The sequence below is a fragment of the Phyllobates terribilis genome, unplaced genomic scaffold (assembly GCF_046119375.1).
Source record: "Phyllobates terribilis strain yellow unplaced genomic scaffold, ASM4611937v1 Scaffold_11__3_contigs__length_659146591, whole genome shotgun sequence".
Classification (NCBI taxonomy): Eukaryota; Metazoa; Chordata; class Amphibia; order Anura; family Dendrobatidae; genus Phyllobates; species Phyllobates terribilis.
The window spans coordinates 246,625,544-246,646,400 of record NW_027362771.1 but is presented as its reverse complement, the minus strand read 5'-3'; the positions used below and the strand labels follow the sequence as shown (position 1 = coordinate 246,646,400).

Sequence of the window (20,857 nt, the reverse complement as noted above, 5' to 3'; positions counted from 1 at the left end):
ACAAAAGGGACTGCCAGCAGAAGATCTTAAAGGGAACCTGTCCCCAGGCTTGCCCCATATGAAATACGGCCACCACCTTTCAGCCAATATATACAGCATACTAATATGCTGTGTATATGCCCCCGATCCGGCCTGCAACAAAAGAAAAAACACTTTTTATTATACTCACCTGTGGGACGGTCGGGTGAGAGGGGTGTCACTTTTTCTTGTTCTGCGCCTCCCTTCTTCTTTCGATGCCGTCCTCTTTCTTGCTTTGTGTGGATGACATGTCCCTACTTCATTCACACAATGTTCTCTGCACAGGGTAGAGGAAAGTACTGCAGTGCGCATGCGCCAGGGCTCTTTGACCTTTCTCAGTGCATATTAACTGCAGTACTTTGCTCTGCCCTCTACAGGGCAGAGAAGTACGCCTGTGCAGGAGCGTGATGCCGGGGATCCTGTGTGGATGAGGTAGGGACGTGTCATCGTCACGAAGCAAAAAGGAGCACGGCATCAAAATAAGAAGGGGGGCGCCGGACCAAGATTAGCGACGCCACTTGGACCCGACTGCCCCACAGGTGAATATAATAAAAGGTGTTTTTCTTTTGTTGCAGGCTGGATCGGGGGCACATACACCGCATTTTAGTATGCTGTATATGAGGGGTGAAAGGTGGTGGCCATATCTCATATAGGGCAAACCTGGTGACTGGTTCCCTTTAATGATTTGTGTGCCCAAGTGCATTCGGTGCATACAGTGGTGATAGAACATTTCTCAGGCAAACATTGATAACTTCATTGGTAGCAATGCCAGGGTGTGCATGTGTCTATCTGGGCATGGTGCTCTTGCTTGATACTGAATAAACCTAGATGTTTTGAAAATGTTCTTAACATTTTGTCATTTTTATTTCATTAACATGTCTAGCTATCCTGTAATTTCTAGAACTCCATGACTTTTCCTTCTTGGTGTGGTTGTAAGACCTGTCTGGGCGTGCAAAAAAACAACTGTAAACGTTTTAAAGAGATATTCAAAACTTAGTTTAACAGTTGGAAATGTGTAAAAATAATAAAGTCATTACATCTATGTAAGGGGGTCTTCTATTCTAGCGGAATGATTTTTTTTTTCATATTTCTCATATATTTATTGTGGAGAATAATATTGCGAATCGAGCTAAAAATAGTTTTGCAGATATAAAGTTATAGTACCTTATTGGAAGCAATCTCCGGCGCGCGCTCTGTTCTCTGACTGCACGGCGCACAATGGAGCATTTCATCAGCCTTGTGTGCTTGTATGTAGTGATAATCGAGTATGCCTCATTAACCCTTTTGGCGATCACGCTTGGGTGCTTGCCGAGTATTTTGGCGTGCTCAGCGTTTCACTCATTGTCGCCCCGCCTGCCTATGTCACAGCTTTTAGCCATGGCATGGCTATAAACACTTATTACGCGATATATATCATCTGCAATGTGCAGTTGCATTTTAAAAAGGTTGTCCTCTACTAGGACAATCCTTTCTCATACCCCCTGTTTGACCCCAATAAAGTAATCAGGCTTGTGCTTGCGCCGTTCCAACGGTGTCAGCACTCGCTCGCCCCGGGGCTCTCTATTGCTGTGTCGTGACGCCAGCGCTGGCATCACTGTCCCTGCCTCCTGTCGAATTGAACATGAAGATGAAATCCAGGCTGCATCTGTTCTCGGACTTCCTCTTCATGTTCAATTCGTACAAAGGCGAGGACAGTGATGGCAGCGCTGATTGGATGCCGGCGTCACAAGTCACAACACTGCACGAGAGCCCCGGGAACACAAGTGCTGACACCACTGGAACGGCGCCAGCACGGGAGGGGAGTAATAAGCTTTTTTATTTTATTGGGGCCAAGCAGGGACAACCACTTTATCGCAAGCAGTTGACGAAGAAAAAACGAAGAATGAAGAAGCTGGAAATGTTGCAACACATTTAACACTTTCTGCCGATGTAACATGGAAAAAAAAGAGGATTCTCATCTGTATTTGGTGTGTCTACTCTAATGAGAAAACATTCTAAAAAAGTAGATGATGCTGTAGTTGAATGGCATAAAAATCGGGCATCTAGACTAGAAGACCCCCTTCATTCCCCTTCAGTCCAGCGCCACTGCTCCAGCGGTTCCTGTTTGTCTTGCAATAATGATGTCTTGTCCATCTTTCATGTGACTTCTGCAGAAAATCACTAACACCAGTGGTGATGATGATTTCATGTATGATAGGTGATTCCTGTAGTCAGTGATTGGCTGCAGTGTTCACATGAACAATGAATGTGACTTCTACATTGCAGGGCTGTTTGTACTGAATTGATGGTAATACTTAGATTAAAATGTGTTTAAATATTAAAATATCACCCTGTTTTTTGTGTTTTTTAAATCCCCACCTTTTTACGAAGTAGCATCTCCTAAAATTGCTGCATATGTCTATTATGGCCACATTCTCCTAAAATGACAAAGTTGCTTCCTCTTCTGTTAGGTATACAGTCATAAATATTCCTCACATAATGAGACCAGCCATGACGTATGCACACTTTATTAAAAAAATCTTGGTTAACTTGAAGGTTTCTGCTGCTTTGAGCAATTGTAATGGTTTTCATGTACTGGGCTAAAAACAGTTTAAAGTCCATTTCATGCACTAATTACTTGCAAGCACCAAGGTAATATACAGTAATTGTTCTTTACCACAGATTGTAATTACACACAACTTTTAAAACCACATTCCTCTAAGGATCGCAGCCCAAAAAAACAAAACACTGTGCATTGTATTAAATCATTTTTGTTCTTTGAATGCAATGAAATGTAACTTGTTTTTTTAGAAATTGAAAGGGTCGTCAGAGCTGAGAAAACGTGGTTGTTTTATTTTCAGAAACAGAGTTACTCTTGTCCATAGGCTGTTTCTGGTTTTGCAGCTCAGTTATATTTAAAGGCTTAGATTCCTCATCTTAAAGGAACAAAAATTGCACAGTCATTGTTACAAGCTAGATTACAATTCACATGTTAATCAAAGTCAAGAATGGTGTCATTTTTAATTTGTTTACATCTTAATGCCATCTCGCTTCAGACAGCTTGCACTCCTACAAAGCAGAGCTGTGGAGTCGGTATAAAATGGACCGACTCCAACTCCTAAAATATATAATAAATTCGGTTCAGTAGTTCAATGCAGTTTGTAGGGAATATTTTTTTCAGAAGAATTTGGGAAAGTTATGAAATGTCCTATAATTGTCTGTTCTATTCCTGATCTAAGGGTCTAGACTTTTAGCTGAGATGAATCTGTGCTACAGTAAATTTATCACTTAAACATGAGCCATGTGTGAGGGAGTCGTGGAGTCGGAGGCTTGGCTTACCGACTTCACAGCCTTGCTACAAAGTTGCATCTGCTTGTAACAATGTTAAAGGGGATATCTGAGACTCTAACCCTTTCACAACATATGACGTATATATTCGTCATATCTTGCCTCCCTTTAATGTAGGAGAGATGTCAATCTCCGACAGCAGCATATAACATGGCCGCGCCTGAAGCGCGTCATAAAACCCGCCCATCAGCGCGCCCGTCAGATGATTGCAGGGCGCTGATGGGTTGGCATGACAACCCGGGGTCTGCAGAAGACCCCTGTGATTGTCATAGCCGATCTGCTATGAGCGCTGCCCAGCCGTTGGTGTTCATAGCAGATGACCATTTTTGCAACACATAGCAGGGCTGAAAAAAAAAATCAAAATGCCAGAATTATGTTTTTTTTATTCATACATGAAGAAAGCGAGGTGGCACACCGATGTAATAAAATCTTCTTTTATTCCATTTCCATTAAAAATGCCGGGAAGCGGCGCTTTTTGCCTGGACCCGTAGAAGCGTGATAGACACGCGAAACGGCCGTCGTCCGCAAAAGGCGCCGCTTCCCTGCATTTTTAATGGAAATGGAATAAAAGCAGATTTTATTACATCGGTGTGCCACCTCGCTTTCTTCATGCATGAATTGTGACTTACTTTGTTTCTGGAGCGAGTTGCACCCGATGGTAAGATTGATTGCTCCAGCTGATGAGGTCGAGCTTCTGGAGTCTCTGCACAATGACTGAGTTGCTGCAGTGCTGGTTGCCTGTGCATTTGTATGTTTTTTTTAGTCACCACAACATTGCAATAAAATGCAATAACTGGTGATGAAAACATCGTATCTACACCAATAATATCAATAAAAACTTCTTTAGCTCGGCGCGCACAAAATAGGCCCTCACCCGGCCCCAGATTCCGAAAAATGGAGACGCTAAGGGTCCTGGGGGGGAGCTGTGTTTTTTTTTTTAAATAATCAAATCTTAATTAATGATGGCTTGTTTTTTGGAAGGAGGGGCTATATTTTATTTTTTTGTAAGAAGGCATCAGTCATTGAACATCTCTCTAATATTTTGTTTCTACAGTTCTTTTGGCGAGCAATTTGTCGCCATGGTTACAAACTCCAAAATATCATTCTTTGTAGTATGATCAGACAGGCACGAATAACAGTCTTCTACCTGCCTTCTTTTCCTCTTAACACAAACAGATGTTAATAAGAAGAACTAGAGAGTCGCACGACTTCAGGATCAGACTGAACACAAAATATAACTGATAAGATGTTTCATTTATGTGATGCATTTTTTCTTTTAAATATGTCCCTGTAAGTTAGTTATACGTGTCAGTGTAAAGGAATGAGGAACATACTTTACCCCTGCACCCGCTAGATGAGTTCCTAAATGTCCTACATTTGGACAAAATAAGAAGAAACCTCGGCACTCGGAGACTGCTGGTGAAATTATTCTAAATGATTCATTGAAGAGCCAGCAATTATTTATGAAACAGTATGGCCAATATTTCGGATCTCACTGGACATTGTTCATGGCTACTTCTGGTGAATAGAGTGGATGCAGGAAGACGGCCCAGCCATATTGTAGAACCGTTTAGTTTCTTCCAGAGTGTTAAACAGGTGCGCAAAAAAGTGCACTGATGGCGGAGGTATGTGCACACATTAAAAGGGTTTTCCAACAAACAAAGATCATTTTAATCAATATATCTTGGAATAATAATAACTTCCACAATTGGATGTGTTTAAATAAAATGTTCCTGTACTGTGTAATGGCTGTGTCTGACTGTACAGGGACACTGTCTGTTCATACCACATCTCCTGGGCAGAGGAGGACACAAAAGAGTATACAGGCAGGACGGCATGGGCTCACAGCTGCTGCTGTCTGTGAAGGAAAACATTTCACTGCCTGTTTTTAAGCAATGTTTTACATCAAAGAAAGAATCAGCTGTGATCCCCTGCTGTAATGTCTGTATTCTCTTTTGCTTCCTCCCCTGCCCAGGAGCTGTGGTATGATCAGACCATGTTCCTGCAGGGTCAGACACAGCCATTACACAGTACACAGCAGGGGCACATTTATAAGATTATCTCAGCACAGGAACATTTTTTTTTAAACACATCCATTTGTATAACTTATTATTCAAAGATCTATTGATTAAAATGTTGCTTAATTTTAACTTTGTTTTTGGAAAAAACCCTTTAAGTATTTGCAGAAGAAGGTTCTGCTCCAAAACCTGTCTTTCGGCACGAAAAACACTGCGTAAAATACATACATTCTTGCGTGCGCTTTTTATGCTTTTTTTTAATGGGTTTATACCATTCATTTGAATTAGTGATAAACGCTGCTTTGAACTTGCTTCAAACCTGCAAGGAAAAAATAAGCAGCATGTGCCGGACATTTAAAAAAGCCCATTCAATTTGCTGGGACACCACAATGTTGTGTTTTTTTTCACGGCAAACACGCAGGAAAAATGCAACATGTAAACAAGCCCTAATGTTATCCGTTGGGGCATGCAGAGGAATGCTAGGAGCCCTCCCGCTCTGTGCCTGTCTGCTGCTACAGACTGATTACTCTTGACAACAGGCAGTGGGCAGCTGGCTACACAGCAGGGAGACTCCTAGTGGCCATCACGTTAGAGGGAATTTTCAGGGTGAAAATGTAATTTTTAGTATATAAAGTACTTTGCAGTTTTGTTAGTAATTGCAGTGGGCATCAGATGAGACTAAGTTGTTCAGATGTCAGTTACCATTTAAGTTGCTATGGCAACACTTTTTTTGAAAAGCTATGATAAGAACACAAAATAAATAGACATGTCACAGTGGGGAATATATAGGAAAGTGCTTCTGCTCTTAAAAGCCTTTTACTAGTAGTTTTGTATTTTTAGAGAACATGTCCAAACTATATGTGTAGAATGTTTTATTTTTTATTACATTCAACTAATCAGAATGGAGGTGACAGGTTTTTTTTTCTTATACTCTTTAAATGGGTTACACCACCGTAAGCATTGATGGCATACTAATCTGATATTCCATCAATGGTCTCTGAAATGAGATACCTTATTTTCAGCATTTTTCCAAAACTCTGTTCATTTTAACTAATGTTACCCTTCAAAAAATGAAATCGTATTATAAATGTAGTACAACATTGAATAATGGTGACTATTTAAAAAAATGAATGATCAATAGATGGTCTCTAACTATTAGAATCTATACAAAGTGTTATGCATTCATGATGCTTAAAACACAAACTAATTCAATGTACAACTATTCACGCCCTTTTAAGACATACACTCATGCCATGGTGTGGCGTTATAGTTACACATGTTCAGTAAGTTTTGCCAATGAAAATTAATATTATTTTTCTCCTTTTAAAACATATATTATTTTTTTCCTTTAAAATAATATTTTTTTTCACCTTAAAAGACACTTCTCATTTTAAATGGCAGTAGAGAATCAGCTATCATGTATGTGCATTAATTACCCCAAAATGGCCAAGGTTTCAATTCACATGGAAAACTCCATAAAGTACCTACTCCACTTACTGGAAATCATGGGGAGGTACAGATTTTCTTATAAAAATACAAATGTTTTATTTAAATATTAAAATCCATAGTTGGTGTTTATGAATAAAATGACAATAACCAACTTAAAGAAACACAAAGGAACAGCAAAAATGTGCCCCGGTATTGGAGGGCTTCCTACCAAGACTGTCTAGGATTTGGAGTGGCAAGTATGCCTAGCAGCAACCCTATTTCTATCTCCTATTTTAGTCAATAGAGAAATATATATTGTAGATAATTAGATACTGAGCAATAGGAAGGAACACTTACTAGTAAAGAGGAAAGCTGATGTGAGATCCAAACGCTCTGACTTGTGTGTCACCTTGCTACTTCTGAAGGAGAAGGGCGAAACTTTCACCGTAGACCTATTCAAAGGAAGCACGGTAAAATGTGGTTTTGCAACTGAGATATCAGGTCAGCTTTCCTGCTTACTAGCGTTTCTAGATCTTGTTGGCTTATGATCTACATATATTTCTCTATTGACTAATACTGGAGACCACATTGCGATTTTTGTTAGCACTAAGTGCCATTTCTTTGGGTTGATTACTGTCATTTTTTTTTTCTTCATATACATTAACTATGAATTTTAATATTTATTTAAAGGGAACTTGTCATGTCATTTGTAGCATGTAAACTGTCCCCAGTGCATTGTTAGTCATGCAATGTGCATCACTAACACGCTTTTTTCATTAAAATTGGTGCTAGAAGCCTTTGTAAAAGCACTTTATGTAGTTATATGGTACCTGCTCGTTAAGTCATAGCGGTGTTCTTCATTGCATTGAGCGAGGCTTGTCGCTGCCCACTCATTTTGAGTTATGTTCCCTGGTTTGTTCTGACATCACTTGAATATACTCGTTGAAATGCTGCGCTTGCGCAGTGTATATTGGGATCTGCTCTTGCGCATTGTGTATTCCGGAGCCGCTGCACGTCAGTCTGTGAAGCTGGGAATGACAAACAGCTTCACTGTGCGCGCGGGGAGCCGCTCGTCACGGCGCATGCGCTGTTCCCCAATCGGCAATGCGCAAGTGCAGCTCCCAATACACACTGCGCGAGTGCGGGATGTCAGTGCAAACTCGGAGACATAATTCAATATGAGTGGGCAGTGACAATCCTGACTGAATGCAATGAAGCACCCCCCTATGACTGAACGAGCAGGTACCATATAACTATATAAAGTGCTTTTTGTAAAGGATTATAGCGCCAATTTTAAGGAAAAAAGCGTGTTCGTGATGCACATTGCATTACTAAGGCTGTGTGCCCACAATGCGTTTTTTTAAGTGTTTCCGCAGCGGCAAAAACATTGCAGAAACGCTTAAAAAACGCATGGTAGAAGGTCTGCCATGTTCCCCAATGATAATCCACATGTGCTGTGCACATGCTGCGGAAATTTCCGCTGCGGATTATCATTGCGGAAAAAAACGCAGCACTACCAATTATTTTGCGGAAGTGCTGCGTTTTCGCCGCCATTGACTTGCATTAGAACGCATGAATTACGCATCACTGTATAAGTAGATGCGCATTCCATGCGTTCTAATGTGTGGATGGTACCCAGGTCTAGAGAAGAGGAGACTCTCCTCCGTACCTGGGTACCATAGAAACTGTGAAAAAAAAAAAAAGAAGAATAAAATAAAAAATAAATATATACTTACCTTCTGGCGGCCCGCGGTGCGCTCCTCCTTGCTTGGCTTCAGTTCGCAATAGAATGAAGGACCTGGCCGGTTGCATGGATTTATATAGTGTGACCAAGTTGTCAAGCACTTTCCAAGTGATGCTAAAATCGCTTGAGAAGCGCTTGTCAACCCGCATGCAGAAATGCTTGTGAAGAACGCTTCACATCCGCATGTCCCTGGCAGGAAAACGCATGTACAATCCAGGGGAGATGCAGAAACGCTCAGGAAAAAATCCTGAGCATTTCTGCATCATGGGCACATAGCCTTACAATGCACTGGGGACAGTTTACGTGCTACAAATGACATGACAGTTTCCCTTTAAATAAAATATCCGTTTTTTTCTAATGAAATCTGCACCCCTAGGTTATGTGTATATGAGCAATAATGCTATTTTTGACCATCATATGATTGAGTTTTGGCGCTAGTTTTGCTTTTTGCATGCTTTCTCTGTAATTTTCAGATGTCTGAGAGTTAGTGGGTAGATATACTGGGCAGTATGACGTCTCCTATAGACAGTGCACAAAGACATGAAAAGTTCATGTAGACTTTTGTATACAAGCAGCAGCATGGAGGATTTTATACAGAAGTATTGAGCAGTTTACCTATGAGGCCACGTTCACACGTTCAGTATTTGGTGAGTTTTTACATCAGTATTTATAAGCCAAAACCAGGAGTGGAACAATCAGAGGAAAAGTGTAATAGAAACACGTCACCACTTCTGGATTTATCACCCACTATTGCTTTTGGCAGCTGTAATCTGATCCCTTAGTGAGCTAGCAATCCATCTTGTTTTGACACAAATTGATTTTAGCTTTTTTTTTTTTTTTCTTAAGAAATTTCTATGTTAATGCAAAGTTCACTGAGGCTACCAAGACTGTTTAAGTATCAACCAGCTACTGTTATGTTAGAAGTTCACTTTTCTAAAGTTTTATAACCTACCGTTTTTTACGCAGGTGTCATTCTAGTTTCATCCAGTCCTCTGGAAGGGCATGGTTTTTATTCACATTTATCACTTTATATCAAATTTTATCACTAAGCAACAGATCCGTGAAAGATGGATGCAAAACTAAAGCAAGTCAGAAGCCTTCTGATTTCTATCCGTGTTTCAAGGATTCCCATAGATTTGAATGACCAATTCTGATCTTCAAGCATAGATCAGAAAAGGATCTGCACTGATTCTCAGGGATCTCACTCCATGAAACTCTATGGCAGTACAGTACATGGATGTGTGAATGTAGCCCTACACTGAGCTCCTGCTGTAAACATATGATCATATTAGGCCGAGCTCAGTGGCCTAAAATGGTGTTAATTTTTTAAGAAATATTATGTTTTCATTTGAATTTAAAGAAAACTTTCTGTAAGTAAAGACTTTTGTCCTTTGTTCTCTGCTGTCGCTTCCGGTCCTCTTTCTCATACACCTCTTGATGCGTGCAGTAAGCCTGGCCTTTGACACTCTGGCTTATCTTGATTATATGTTGCTTATGGCAGGTCTTATAAGGTCTTGAAGTTTTCACACTCTTTCGCTGTATGTGGTGATTTATTGTGAACGTCTAGAAATTATCAGAGGGCAGGTTCTCACATCTTCAGGCTTTCTCAGGTTTAGTCATAAACATTTATATCTTGAACCTGAAGCTTTTCCGGTTGTCTATGAAAACATTTTTTTTTCTTGGAAGATGCCATTAAATGTTCATTCTCATAAAGATTAACATTTACTTTGTGGATAGAAGTCGAATAGTCCCATCTTAGCTGATACACGGGAACACGAGCTGTACAAAAAGAAAGGAATTGTTATTAGGAAAACTGGTGTAAATTATTAGGCTTTGAAAGAATCCGGTTGCTTTGTGTCTTATTTTTTCTTTTATTTTTAAAATATATTTTTTGCTTTTGTGTGCAATAGCATTTAACTTATTTGATGGGGTTTTTTTAGGGGGAATTGGGGGGCTGTGTGTTAAAAAAAAATCTTGGTAATTTAAAACTTTAAAGCTTCTATGTTGGGTTAATTATGAAGCCTTAAGTGTGATATTCCTGTTCTCGATTTTTTTTTTTTTCTATAGCAGTAGTAATTTGGGACACATTTTTGCGAAAGTAACAAAGAGGTGACCAGTTATTGTTTGTGTCCCTTTAATTTACTTCCCAGCAGTAGTCTCGCTGTTATGGCTCATTCAGAACTCCCACCTATGATTATCTGTTATGTAGTTCACATTCCCATTATTTTTCCTTGGACCGAGTGATCCACTTAAAAGCATGGAGTGTTGTCTGATATTAATCCGAGTGTCAGATGCTATCCATGTCCGTTTTTCGCGGACTGTTTCATAGAAGAACCTTGAGAAACCGCGATCGTTCAATTTTTCATCAGAGAAAAACTGATGAAACTGTGACCAAACTCGAATGGTAAAAACTCACACAGTGACCAAACTCTGACTCCCTGATCAAAAACACCGATGAAACTTGGACCGTTTTTTTTTTTTGTGTACAAGAAAAATCCCTGATATCTGAATACTAAAGTGGCATTCGTAAAAAGGCTGTCTGATAACTAAGGCCAGCCCGATAGTAAGTCACTTATAGCACATTTAGCAATAAGCCGTTAATCACTCATTAAGGGTTTATTCAGAAGTAAGCTTTTCACATACAAGTTTTTTCTGTGTTTTTCAAGGATAAATCAGGTACCCATTATAGTATTTTGGACTGCTCACATGTCCATGTATTTTTATTGACCAAGTGGTCCATATAGAATTACAGAGACATGTTCGATCTTGATCCAGAATCAAAGTTGTGAATGCAAGTCTGTGAAAAAATTGGACAGCGCTTGGATGTCCTCTGTGTGCTGTCCTTTTTTCATGCAATGTTTGATAGGAGAATCTTAAGAAACATATCAATTTTTTTTTTCCCATAAATGAAAGTCTGGTGGTAAAAACTGACACACTGACCTAACTGATGAAAATCTGAGCCAAAACAGTGATGAAACTTGGACCTTTTTTTGGAGTTGGGGAAAAATTACTGACGTCTGAATGAAATCTAAAGCCTAATCTAGTCTTACATTGAACGAAGAATCATATATAATTACTACATGGATGTGTCAGGTCTGCCTTAGTGGGAGTCGCCTCTCTCTTCGGATTGTAGATGGAGGTTTCATAATAATGAATATTAGTTACATGAATATAGCAATGGTAAGCTCTTGTGGGCTAATGGCCATAATGTCTAGCTATATTACCCCACTTTTGTCTTTGTAATACATGCAGCCCAAAAGAAAGTGGTTCTCAGACGATAATCAAGATTTAGAATATTCTCAATCAGTCTTATTCTCTTGTTTTAGATGTGTTGTGTAACCTTTCACACTATCTTTAAAGCGGACCTGTCAGTAGGATTTTGATAAGTAAACTACAGGCAATGTCATTTTGGGGCTGCAGCACTAATTAATATGACATCTGAGGTGAAGAAATCCGTCTTGTGGTTCTTGTGTAATCAGTGTTTGCAGTTTTGAGTTAATGATATGCTCGTGCCCCGGGGCGGGACTGTAGGCCGGGTCTTTACTTGGTGCTCTAGGCCAGATCAGCAAGAAAAGATCAGCTCACAGGCCCGTCCCTTTCTCTATCGGGCTGTCTCTATGATGAGGAACATACTTGTGGTTCGGGGCGGGCCCGTGGACAAGTCTTTTCTTGCTGATCTGGCCTAGAGCACCAGGATAAGACCCTGCCTACAGGCCCACCCCGAAGCATTGGCATATCATTAACGCAAAACTGCAAACACTGATTACACAAGAACCACAAGATGGATTTCTTCACCTCAGGTATCATATTAATCAGTGCAGCAGCCTCAACATGACACTGCCTGTAGTTTACTTAGCAAAATCCTGCTGACAGGCTCGCTTTAAGCAAATTTTCTACACTGGACTTATACTTTTCTATTAGTTGCTACTTCATCGAACCCCTGAAGTTTGGATCATTTCTATGGTATTGTGTGTTTCTTGAGCTTCAGAGTGATTTATGTTTATACATAGAATTGTTTTATGTGATAACTCCTTACAGTGTAGTCTAGACTACACCAATGTCTTTCTTCATAACTAAGCATACATTTCCATACTTGGTGTTGCAGGTGAAAAACATTCCTTGCAGAGACAGCAGTCGGTACCATACCAGCCATCTACAATACTTATGGGCAAGTCAACTGAACAGATCTCCTTGACCACTGCTGGATTATCTGAACGAGAAGCTTTTCGACTGGAAAAGTTTAAACAGCTTCTTGCAGGCCCAAACACTGACCTTGGTAAGTACACACTCTGAATTTGTTGTAAGTGTAATAAAGAGTCTCTAAGAGCAAAATGATCATTCAAACCAATCACAACAACTTGTAGTGAACATAACCTAATGTTGATCTACAAATCAGTTGCCAAATATAGTTCTTTATTCAGATATGTCATTGAGGATCTCGGTGCGCTCTTGGAGTGGCTGAAAAGTTCAGTGCACTTTTCCACCTGCTTTTTTTTCTGTCTCCATCTTTCTCTGGCTCCTGTAAATGCAGAGCAGTTAATCATGGAAGAGAGCGAGGTGATGGATGCAAAGGTGCAGTGCAGTACCTGGCCACGTCAGGGGTGCACCAAACCAAGGCTGTGGAGTCGGTAAGCCAAACCTTCAATTCCCGACTCCTCAATTTCCCTGACTCCCGACTCCTACTCCACAGCACTGCCTCACTACTGAGCATGTACATAAAGAGCAGCACAGATTAATCTCAACTAAAAGTCTAAATCCTTAGATCAGGAATAGAACAGACATTTATAGGACATTTCATAACTTTCCTAAATTATTATGAAAAAAATTACAGCACATTGAATCACTGTATCCAATTTATTATATATTTTTGGAGTCGGTCCATTTCATACCAACTCAGACTCTACTAGAATGGGCAATGACTCCACGACTCTGACTCCAATTCCACAGCCCTGCACCAAACATCTCATTAGTATATTTAAAATCAGAATGATTTCTGGCAAAATCCACAATGGATTTTTGTCAAAGGTACGATTTTAATTCATTTCATGTCCTGTAGGGATTCACGCTCTCTGGTAGGCATTAGGTAGCGTTCACACAAGCAGTGCATTTTTTGTCCAAACACGTGAAGTTTTTATTGCTTTCCACAGGTTGCACAGCACCAAAACAAAATCATGAACCCAAATCCCTAGCCGTGTACAGGCAGTAACTAAACAGAACGGACTCTGGCTACTCATACATGGCTTAGCTAGCCCCAGCTCTATCAAACAAAATAGCTATTGTCCATAGCAACCACTGATGCTTGCTGTTATCTGCACACAGGTCTATGCAGACTCTTTTCAGAGAGGGATCCTGGCTTGTCTCTCTCTTTTGCCCCAAGACACATCCAGTCTGGTCAGCTTCCCTGACCTGGCTGACTAAGTAGAACAGCTAGCTTAGTTATATGCAGGCTAGCCAGGTGATCTTATCAGAACCTGTAGAGCTAGGATTTAACCCTAGCCTGCCTGGCTTTGCTACAGTCTTTACAAGGTTCTGCTTAGTTTGAACCGTCATTTTGTGCTGACAGATTCATTTTAAGATTCAGATGAGCCATATAAACTGTTCATATGGTTTTATGACACATTTGCAAAACATTTGTAGCAATTCCATTTCTTTAGCTGAACATAAAGCAAGTGAATTAGTGAATTTCATTCCTCCACAGATGCACTGCAGTCTGTCAGTAGGCTGCATCTCTGCTGTGCCCTATGTTCTTGTTCAGCTAGTTACAATATGTTAGGGAATAGCTATTAATGTAATACTTCAGATTATTAGCTTTAGTGTTGTGAAGCATTGCACTTTCTATTCATCCATTAAATCGGTTAAGTAGTAAATTCTGTAAATTGCGTCATTTGGCTATGATCTGAACAAATGTTCTGGTCTTTATAAATTACGAAGTGGATTTCAGGCTCCTTCCCTTGGAAAACTGAATGAATGGAGCTGAGAACACGTTGTCCATGCTGTTCTGTGATTTGAAGCTATTGGTATTCCTTGTGCCACTATATCTCTGAAGGAACGAGCATGTAATAATAATAATAATTATGATTATTATTATGCTTTTCTTTAAAAAAAAAAGTTTAATATGTTTTTGAATACACCCAAAGGCATACAGGAGTTACAGTACGAGCCCGTAGACTTCTGTGGATCGTTTTACTCTACCATTGGTGTGTGCATTCATCCTAAAATTGTTAAATCACAATTTTTTATAATAGTGTTCCGAAACTGCTGAATATAACCAACCCCATCAAAAATGTCCTCATAACAGTAATCATAGAGCCTATTACTTTATTCATTTATCTTATTGGCAGACAAGGGCTTATGCAGAAATCATTTCTTTATGTAAGGTTCCATTGCTTCATAAAATGTCAAACTTTTGTTCTGTTTTAGTCAACACGCGTAAGACCTTGCTTTATGAGAAAAAAATTCTGTTACAAGAAAGAAAAACTAATGCTGTTTGAAGACAAGTTTTCATGTGAAAGATATGTTTTGTCTCTTGTTAGATATAGTTTATCAATGTAAAAATGATTTTCTTTAAATAAGCACATTAATTCTTTCAAAGAACCTGTCCCTACTCTTGTGATTGTTAGTACATACAGTATTAGTGTTTTACATGACGAGCATTTCTTAGAGCTTTGCATAATAGTATTCCTTGGTTTTTCCTCCTGGAAATGTAATAAAAAGTTAAAGGATGGGCATGAGCATTCTGGTTTTCAGTGGAATCTGTAGCTATGCAGTTTGGCACTGACTGGACAGTTTCAGACAATCCTTGGACACAGCCCCATTTGGGAACATCCAGTTTAACAGCTTTCCGACCGCCCACTGTACATAAACGTTGGCGCTGCTTGGGCTCTGTGCAGCGCCGACATTTATGAACGGTCGGTGGTCCCGCAGCCCTCAGGACCCCCAGCGTCCTGCAAGTGCTGCAGGTGCGGTGCAGAGCGACAGCTCTGACAGGGGACATCATCGGGACCTGATTGGATCAGGTCCCAATGATGTTAACCCTTTGCTATCTTCTATATGCCGCGATCTATAGTGATCGTGGCATTTAGAAGATAGTGAGAGGAGTGGGGGTCGTCCACTTACCTCTCCGACGGCCCCCTGATGTCTGACAGGACCTGCCGTTGTCATGGCAGCTGGAGGTCACATGACCGCCTCCGGATCTGCCATGTATGGTGTCCTGCTAGACTCACCCTGCAGCTGAAGTCTAGCAGGAGACACTGACTGTGAAACTGTCAGCAAAGTTCTCATGCAATGCAATACATGTCTATTGCATTGCATGAGAACAGTGATTAGAAAAATAAAAATTAATGTCCCATACAGGACTAAGTAAAAATGTAAAAAAAAAGTTTTCAAACTGTTAAAAAAAATCACAAAATAAATAAAAAATAAAATATTAAACCAATAAATCCATATATTTATGCAAAAACAAAAAAGTACACACATTTGGTATCGCCGCGTCCGAAACAACCCTATCTATAAAACGGTCACACTAATTAACTCCTCCTGTGCACACCGTAATAAAAATAAATAAAAAACGGAGCAAAAAACTATGCTTTTTCATCATATCGCCAAACAAAAAGTGGAAAAAAATGCGATCAAAAAGCAAAATGGAAATAAAAATGGTACCGCTGAAAACGTCATCTTGTTCCGCAAAAAAAAAGCCGCGATACAGATCCATTAGCCGAAAAATAAGTTATAGCTCTCAGAATGAAGCGATGCAAAAAAATATTTTTTCTATAAAATTGTTTAATTGTGTAAAAGCGCCAAAACATAAAAAAAATATACAGTAAGTGTAATATCACTGTAAACGTACTGACTTGAAGAATAATGCTGCCTTATCACTTTTACCACACGCAGAACGGCATAAAAAAAACCTCAAAAAATAGTTCCTGAATTGTTTGTTTTTGTTAATTTTACCTCCCAAAAAACTTAATAGAAAGCGATCAAAAAATGTCACGTACCCAAAAATCGTACCAATAAAAATGTCAACTCGTCCCGCAAAAAACAAGCCATCACATGACTCTGTCGGCCGAAATATGGAAAAATTATAGCTCTCAAAATATGGCGATGCAAAAAAAGCGTCTTTTAGTGTGTGACAGCTGTCAGTCATAAAAACCCGATATAAATCTGGTATCTCTGTAATCGCACCGACCCGAAGAATAAAGTAATCTCATCACTTATACTGCACGAGGAACGGCGTAAAAAATGAATAAAACCAATTCTTCACCTGCTACTGATTTGTTTATTCTGCCTCCCAAAGATCGCAGTATGGCTCTGCTCACATTTATCCTGCGCTCTGCGCTGAGCACTTACACCAGAGTTTCCGTGTAAATCTCTGAAATACGTGATTCAGACGGAACCCATGACGGAGGATTCCCTGTAATGAGGCAGATATAGGCCACTGTGGATGCCATCTGGCCTGTGATCCCACAGTGTCAGTTTTTTTAGGCGTGCATAAAAGTGCGGTTGGCCACAGTTTTGTGCACGTCTGAAAAAAAGGACACCGCTAAACAGAGGCCAGACGGAGTCCAGAGTAACTCTGCTGCCTCATTACAGTGAATGGATCCCGCAGGGGTTTCATCTGAATTACATCACTTGGAAATTTAGTGGAAACCCCGATGTAAATGCTCAGCCTAGAGCGCCGGATAAATGTTATTTAAAATGTTCCCAATAAAAGCTTCAACTCAGTCCTCAAAAAAAGCTAGTCCCCACTCAGGTCCGTCATCTGTTTAAAAATAGAAGGGACTTCCAAGTTACTGGTAGCAGAAAGGCTCTGGAAAAGCGAAATGGCCCTTGCCCCCCAAAAGAAATTCAGAAAATTTTGTGCTCCCAAATCCAAAATGCCTCTTCTACAATAATTTGTTCTGCAATTGTCAAATAGCGCTCCGTCCCTCCCAGATCTCGCCGTATGGCTAAGCGGTACAATACAGCCACATATGCGGTATTTCCACTTTTAGAAGAAATTGTGTGACACATTTCGGCACCATTTTTACCCATTGCTCTGTGTGAAAATGTAAAATCTGAGGGTAAAACATTTTTTTGTGGTAAAAATATAATTATGTTTTCTTCACTGCCCAATGGTATAAATTAAAAAATTAAAAAATACTCACTACTTCCCTAGATGAATTCCTTGAGAGGTGTAGTTTACAAAATGGGGTCACTTGTGGGGGTTTCTGCTGTTTCGGCATGTCAGCGACTCTTCAAATGTGACATGGTGTCTGCAACCTATCCCAGCCGACATAGCGCTCCTTTCTCTTCCGAACCCTGCCGTACACCAAAGCAGTGGTTTTCCCCCACATATGGGGTAGCGGCGTAGTCAGGAGAAATTGCACAACAAATTTCATGGTGCAATTTCTCCTGTTACCCTTATGATAATGCAAAATTAGGGGATGAAAAACATTTTTTGTGGGAAAAATGTGAAAATTTTATTTTTACGGCTCAATATTATAAACTTCTGTGAAGCAGCTGGGGGTGCAAGGTGCTCACCACACATCTAGATAAGTTCCCTAAGGGGTCTAGTTTCCAAAATGGTGGCACTTGTGGGGGGTTTCCACTGTTTAGGCACATTAGGGGCTCCCCAAATGCAACATGGCGTCCGCTAATTATTCAAACAAATTTTACATTCAAAAAGTCAAATGGCTCTCCTTCCCTTCCGAACCCTACCGTGCGCCCAAACAGTGGTTTTCCTCCACATATGGGGTATCAGCGTGTTCAGGAGAAATTGCACTACAAATTGTGTAGTCCATTTTTTCTTGCTACTCCTGTGAAAATAAAAAAATTGGGTCTAAAGTAACATTTTTGTGAAAAAAAAGTTAAATGTTCATTGTTTTCTTCCACATTCCAAAAATTCCCGTGAAACACCTGAAGGGTTAATAAACTTCTTGAATGTGGTTTTGAGCACCTTGAGGGGTGCAGTTTTTAGAATGGTGTCACTTTTGCGTATTTTCTGTCATAAAGGCCCCTCAAAGTCACTTCTAATAAGATGTGCTCCCTAAAAAAAATGTTTTTGTAAATTTTGTTGGAAAAATGAGAAATCGCTGGTCAACTTTTAACCCTTTATAGCTTCCTAACAAAAAATAAATTTTGGTACCAAAATTGTGCTGATGTAAAGTAGACATGTGGGAAATGTTATTTATTAACTATTTTGTGTGACATATCTCTGATTTAAGGGCATGAAAATTCAAAGTTTGAAAATTGCAAAATTTTCAAAATTTTTGCCAAATTTCCGATTTTTTCACACATAAACGCAAGTGATGTCGAAGAAATTTTACCACTATCATGAAGTACAATATGTCACGAAAAAACATTCTCAGAATCAGGGGGATCCGTTGAAGCGTTCCAGAGTAATTACTTCATAAAGTGACAGTGGTCAGAAATGAAAAAATTGGCCCGGTCACGAAGGCAAAAACAGGCTCTGGTGCGAAGTGGTTAAGGTTACTCCTACATTTCTAGGAGGAATAACAAAAGAAAGGCACAACACAGAATTCTAAGAGAAAATCTCCCAAATTCTTAATTGGGGTATACCAATATTTACAATAGACAAAACCGTTAAGAGAGCCAACAGGTCAACTTCAAGTAGCCAAAGCTTGTCCCATCACCTCTGTCCAGTTATTGCCCCACCTTACTACTCCCTGTATCAGAGCACCATAAAGAATGTATCCACTCTCCTGTCTTCTCCCATTTTATTCGCTTTTTGACCTCCAACAATTTTGGTTTCTATACCCATCAGTCAACTTAAAGGGAACCTGTCATGTAAAAAAAAAAACCGCTGAAAACCTGCAGGTACAGAGTTTATCTGCAAGTTAATGGCATTCTGACACCGTTTATTCCCCCCGTCAGCGTTCAGCTTCCAGTCATAGGGGTGGCGCCAGCACTGATTCAGTCACCGCTCTGTGTATAGAGAGCGGCGGCTGTAATCGCACTCCCAGCACTGACTACCAGTAGGCTCGGCTTTAGGGCTGGCTGTCAGTCAGTGCGGGGGACGGTTACAGCCACCGCTCTCTTTAAACAGAGCGGTGACTGAAAACGTGACGACACCAGCCCTATGACTGGACAGTTAATTTCCTGTCACCAGTGGTGCTCTCAGTGCCGACACCGCACGGCGTCAGAATGCTATTAACTCTATATCTGCAGGTTATCAGTGTTATTTTACATGACCGGTTGTCTTTAAAGTGTTGTGTGGGACTTGCATGTTGATGACTTATCTGTAGGGCAGGTCATCAATAGGAGATTGCTGGCCACCCTCACTGGTCAGTTGATACTTGCTTCAGCAATGGCTGGATGTAAGCAATTTTTACCAAAGTACCATATGTACCCCGACTGGAGTACATTACATGCGGTGGCACTCTGCAGGCTTTCGCCTCTTCATATATTTGGCAAGTCTTGCTCCAGCACACTGTTCATCAAGACTGGCTTGCAAAACAAACTAAACCTTGTGCAAAATAAACTTCTCTTTTGGATTTTATCATTCTAATATTATACTATGATTGAGGAGCCTGGTTACAGAATGGCTGTGCCACATGTTTCTGGGGCAATACTTGTATTCTCAGTTCTGAGAAATAAATGTTTACTTCAAAAGGTCATTTAAACAACATTGATTTAAGTAAGCTTAACCTTATTCATAAGAGTTTTCTGAGATCCCCAAAAAATTGGCCAGAGGGAGGAAATTGAATTTCCTTTCCTGTTAAATCTCTTAACTCTCGTGCTCCCTGTGGGGTTTTGTTTACTTGGCTGCTTTGATGATGTCTCATCCATCCACGTGAACGCTGAGGACAGTCAATGACCCCACGGTGTATGACATGAGACTCATGATGTTAGTGATTGGCTTTTAGCAGTCACAAGGGTAGACAAGTCGCCATCACTGCAGCCAAGCAAGGAGACAGGTATGACAAGTGAGCCATTGTCTATGTGCACAAAATAACTGTTCAAATCAAGCACAGGCACTTGGTGCACTCTTGGCGTATCCGAGCCGTTCATTGCACCTTCCCACCTACTTGGTTTCCATTTATCTTTGCTCTCCTATAGCTCCTTTAAAGCATGTCACAAGAGGAGCAGAGATAAATGGAAAGCAAGTAGGTGACAAGGGGCACTGATCTGTTGAGGTGCACTGAGTGCCTATGCTTGGTTTTAAGCTTGAAAGAAGACACAAATCCATTAAGTTCTACCTATAAACTCCATGAAGAAAATGCTAGTTGTCCCACATTGTGAAAAAGTTCCTTGCTGACTCCAGAAATGGCAGTCAGTCTAGTTCCCTGGATCAACGTCCAATGACCAAAATTTAGTACTCCTA

General features: G+C 40.2%; 1 protein-coding gene across 1 annotated transcript in view; it reads left to right on the top strand.

Moving 5' to 3' along the window:
• The window catches only part of TBC1D22A (TBC1 domain family member 22A), a 585,912-nt gene that overhangs the window by 49,809 nt on the left and 515,246 nt on the right, over window positions 1-20,857 (top strand). Inside the window, exon 4 of the mRNA XM_073652139.1 lies at window positions 12,641-12,811. Within this exon, the coding sequence (XP_073508240.1) occupies window positions 12,641-12,811 (171 nt within the window). The remainder of the gene's footprint in view (window positions 1-12,640; window positions 12,812-20,857) is intronic.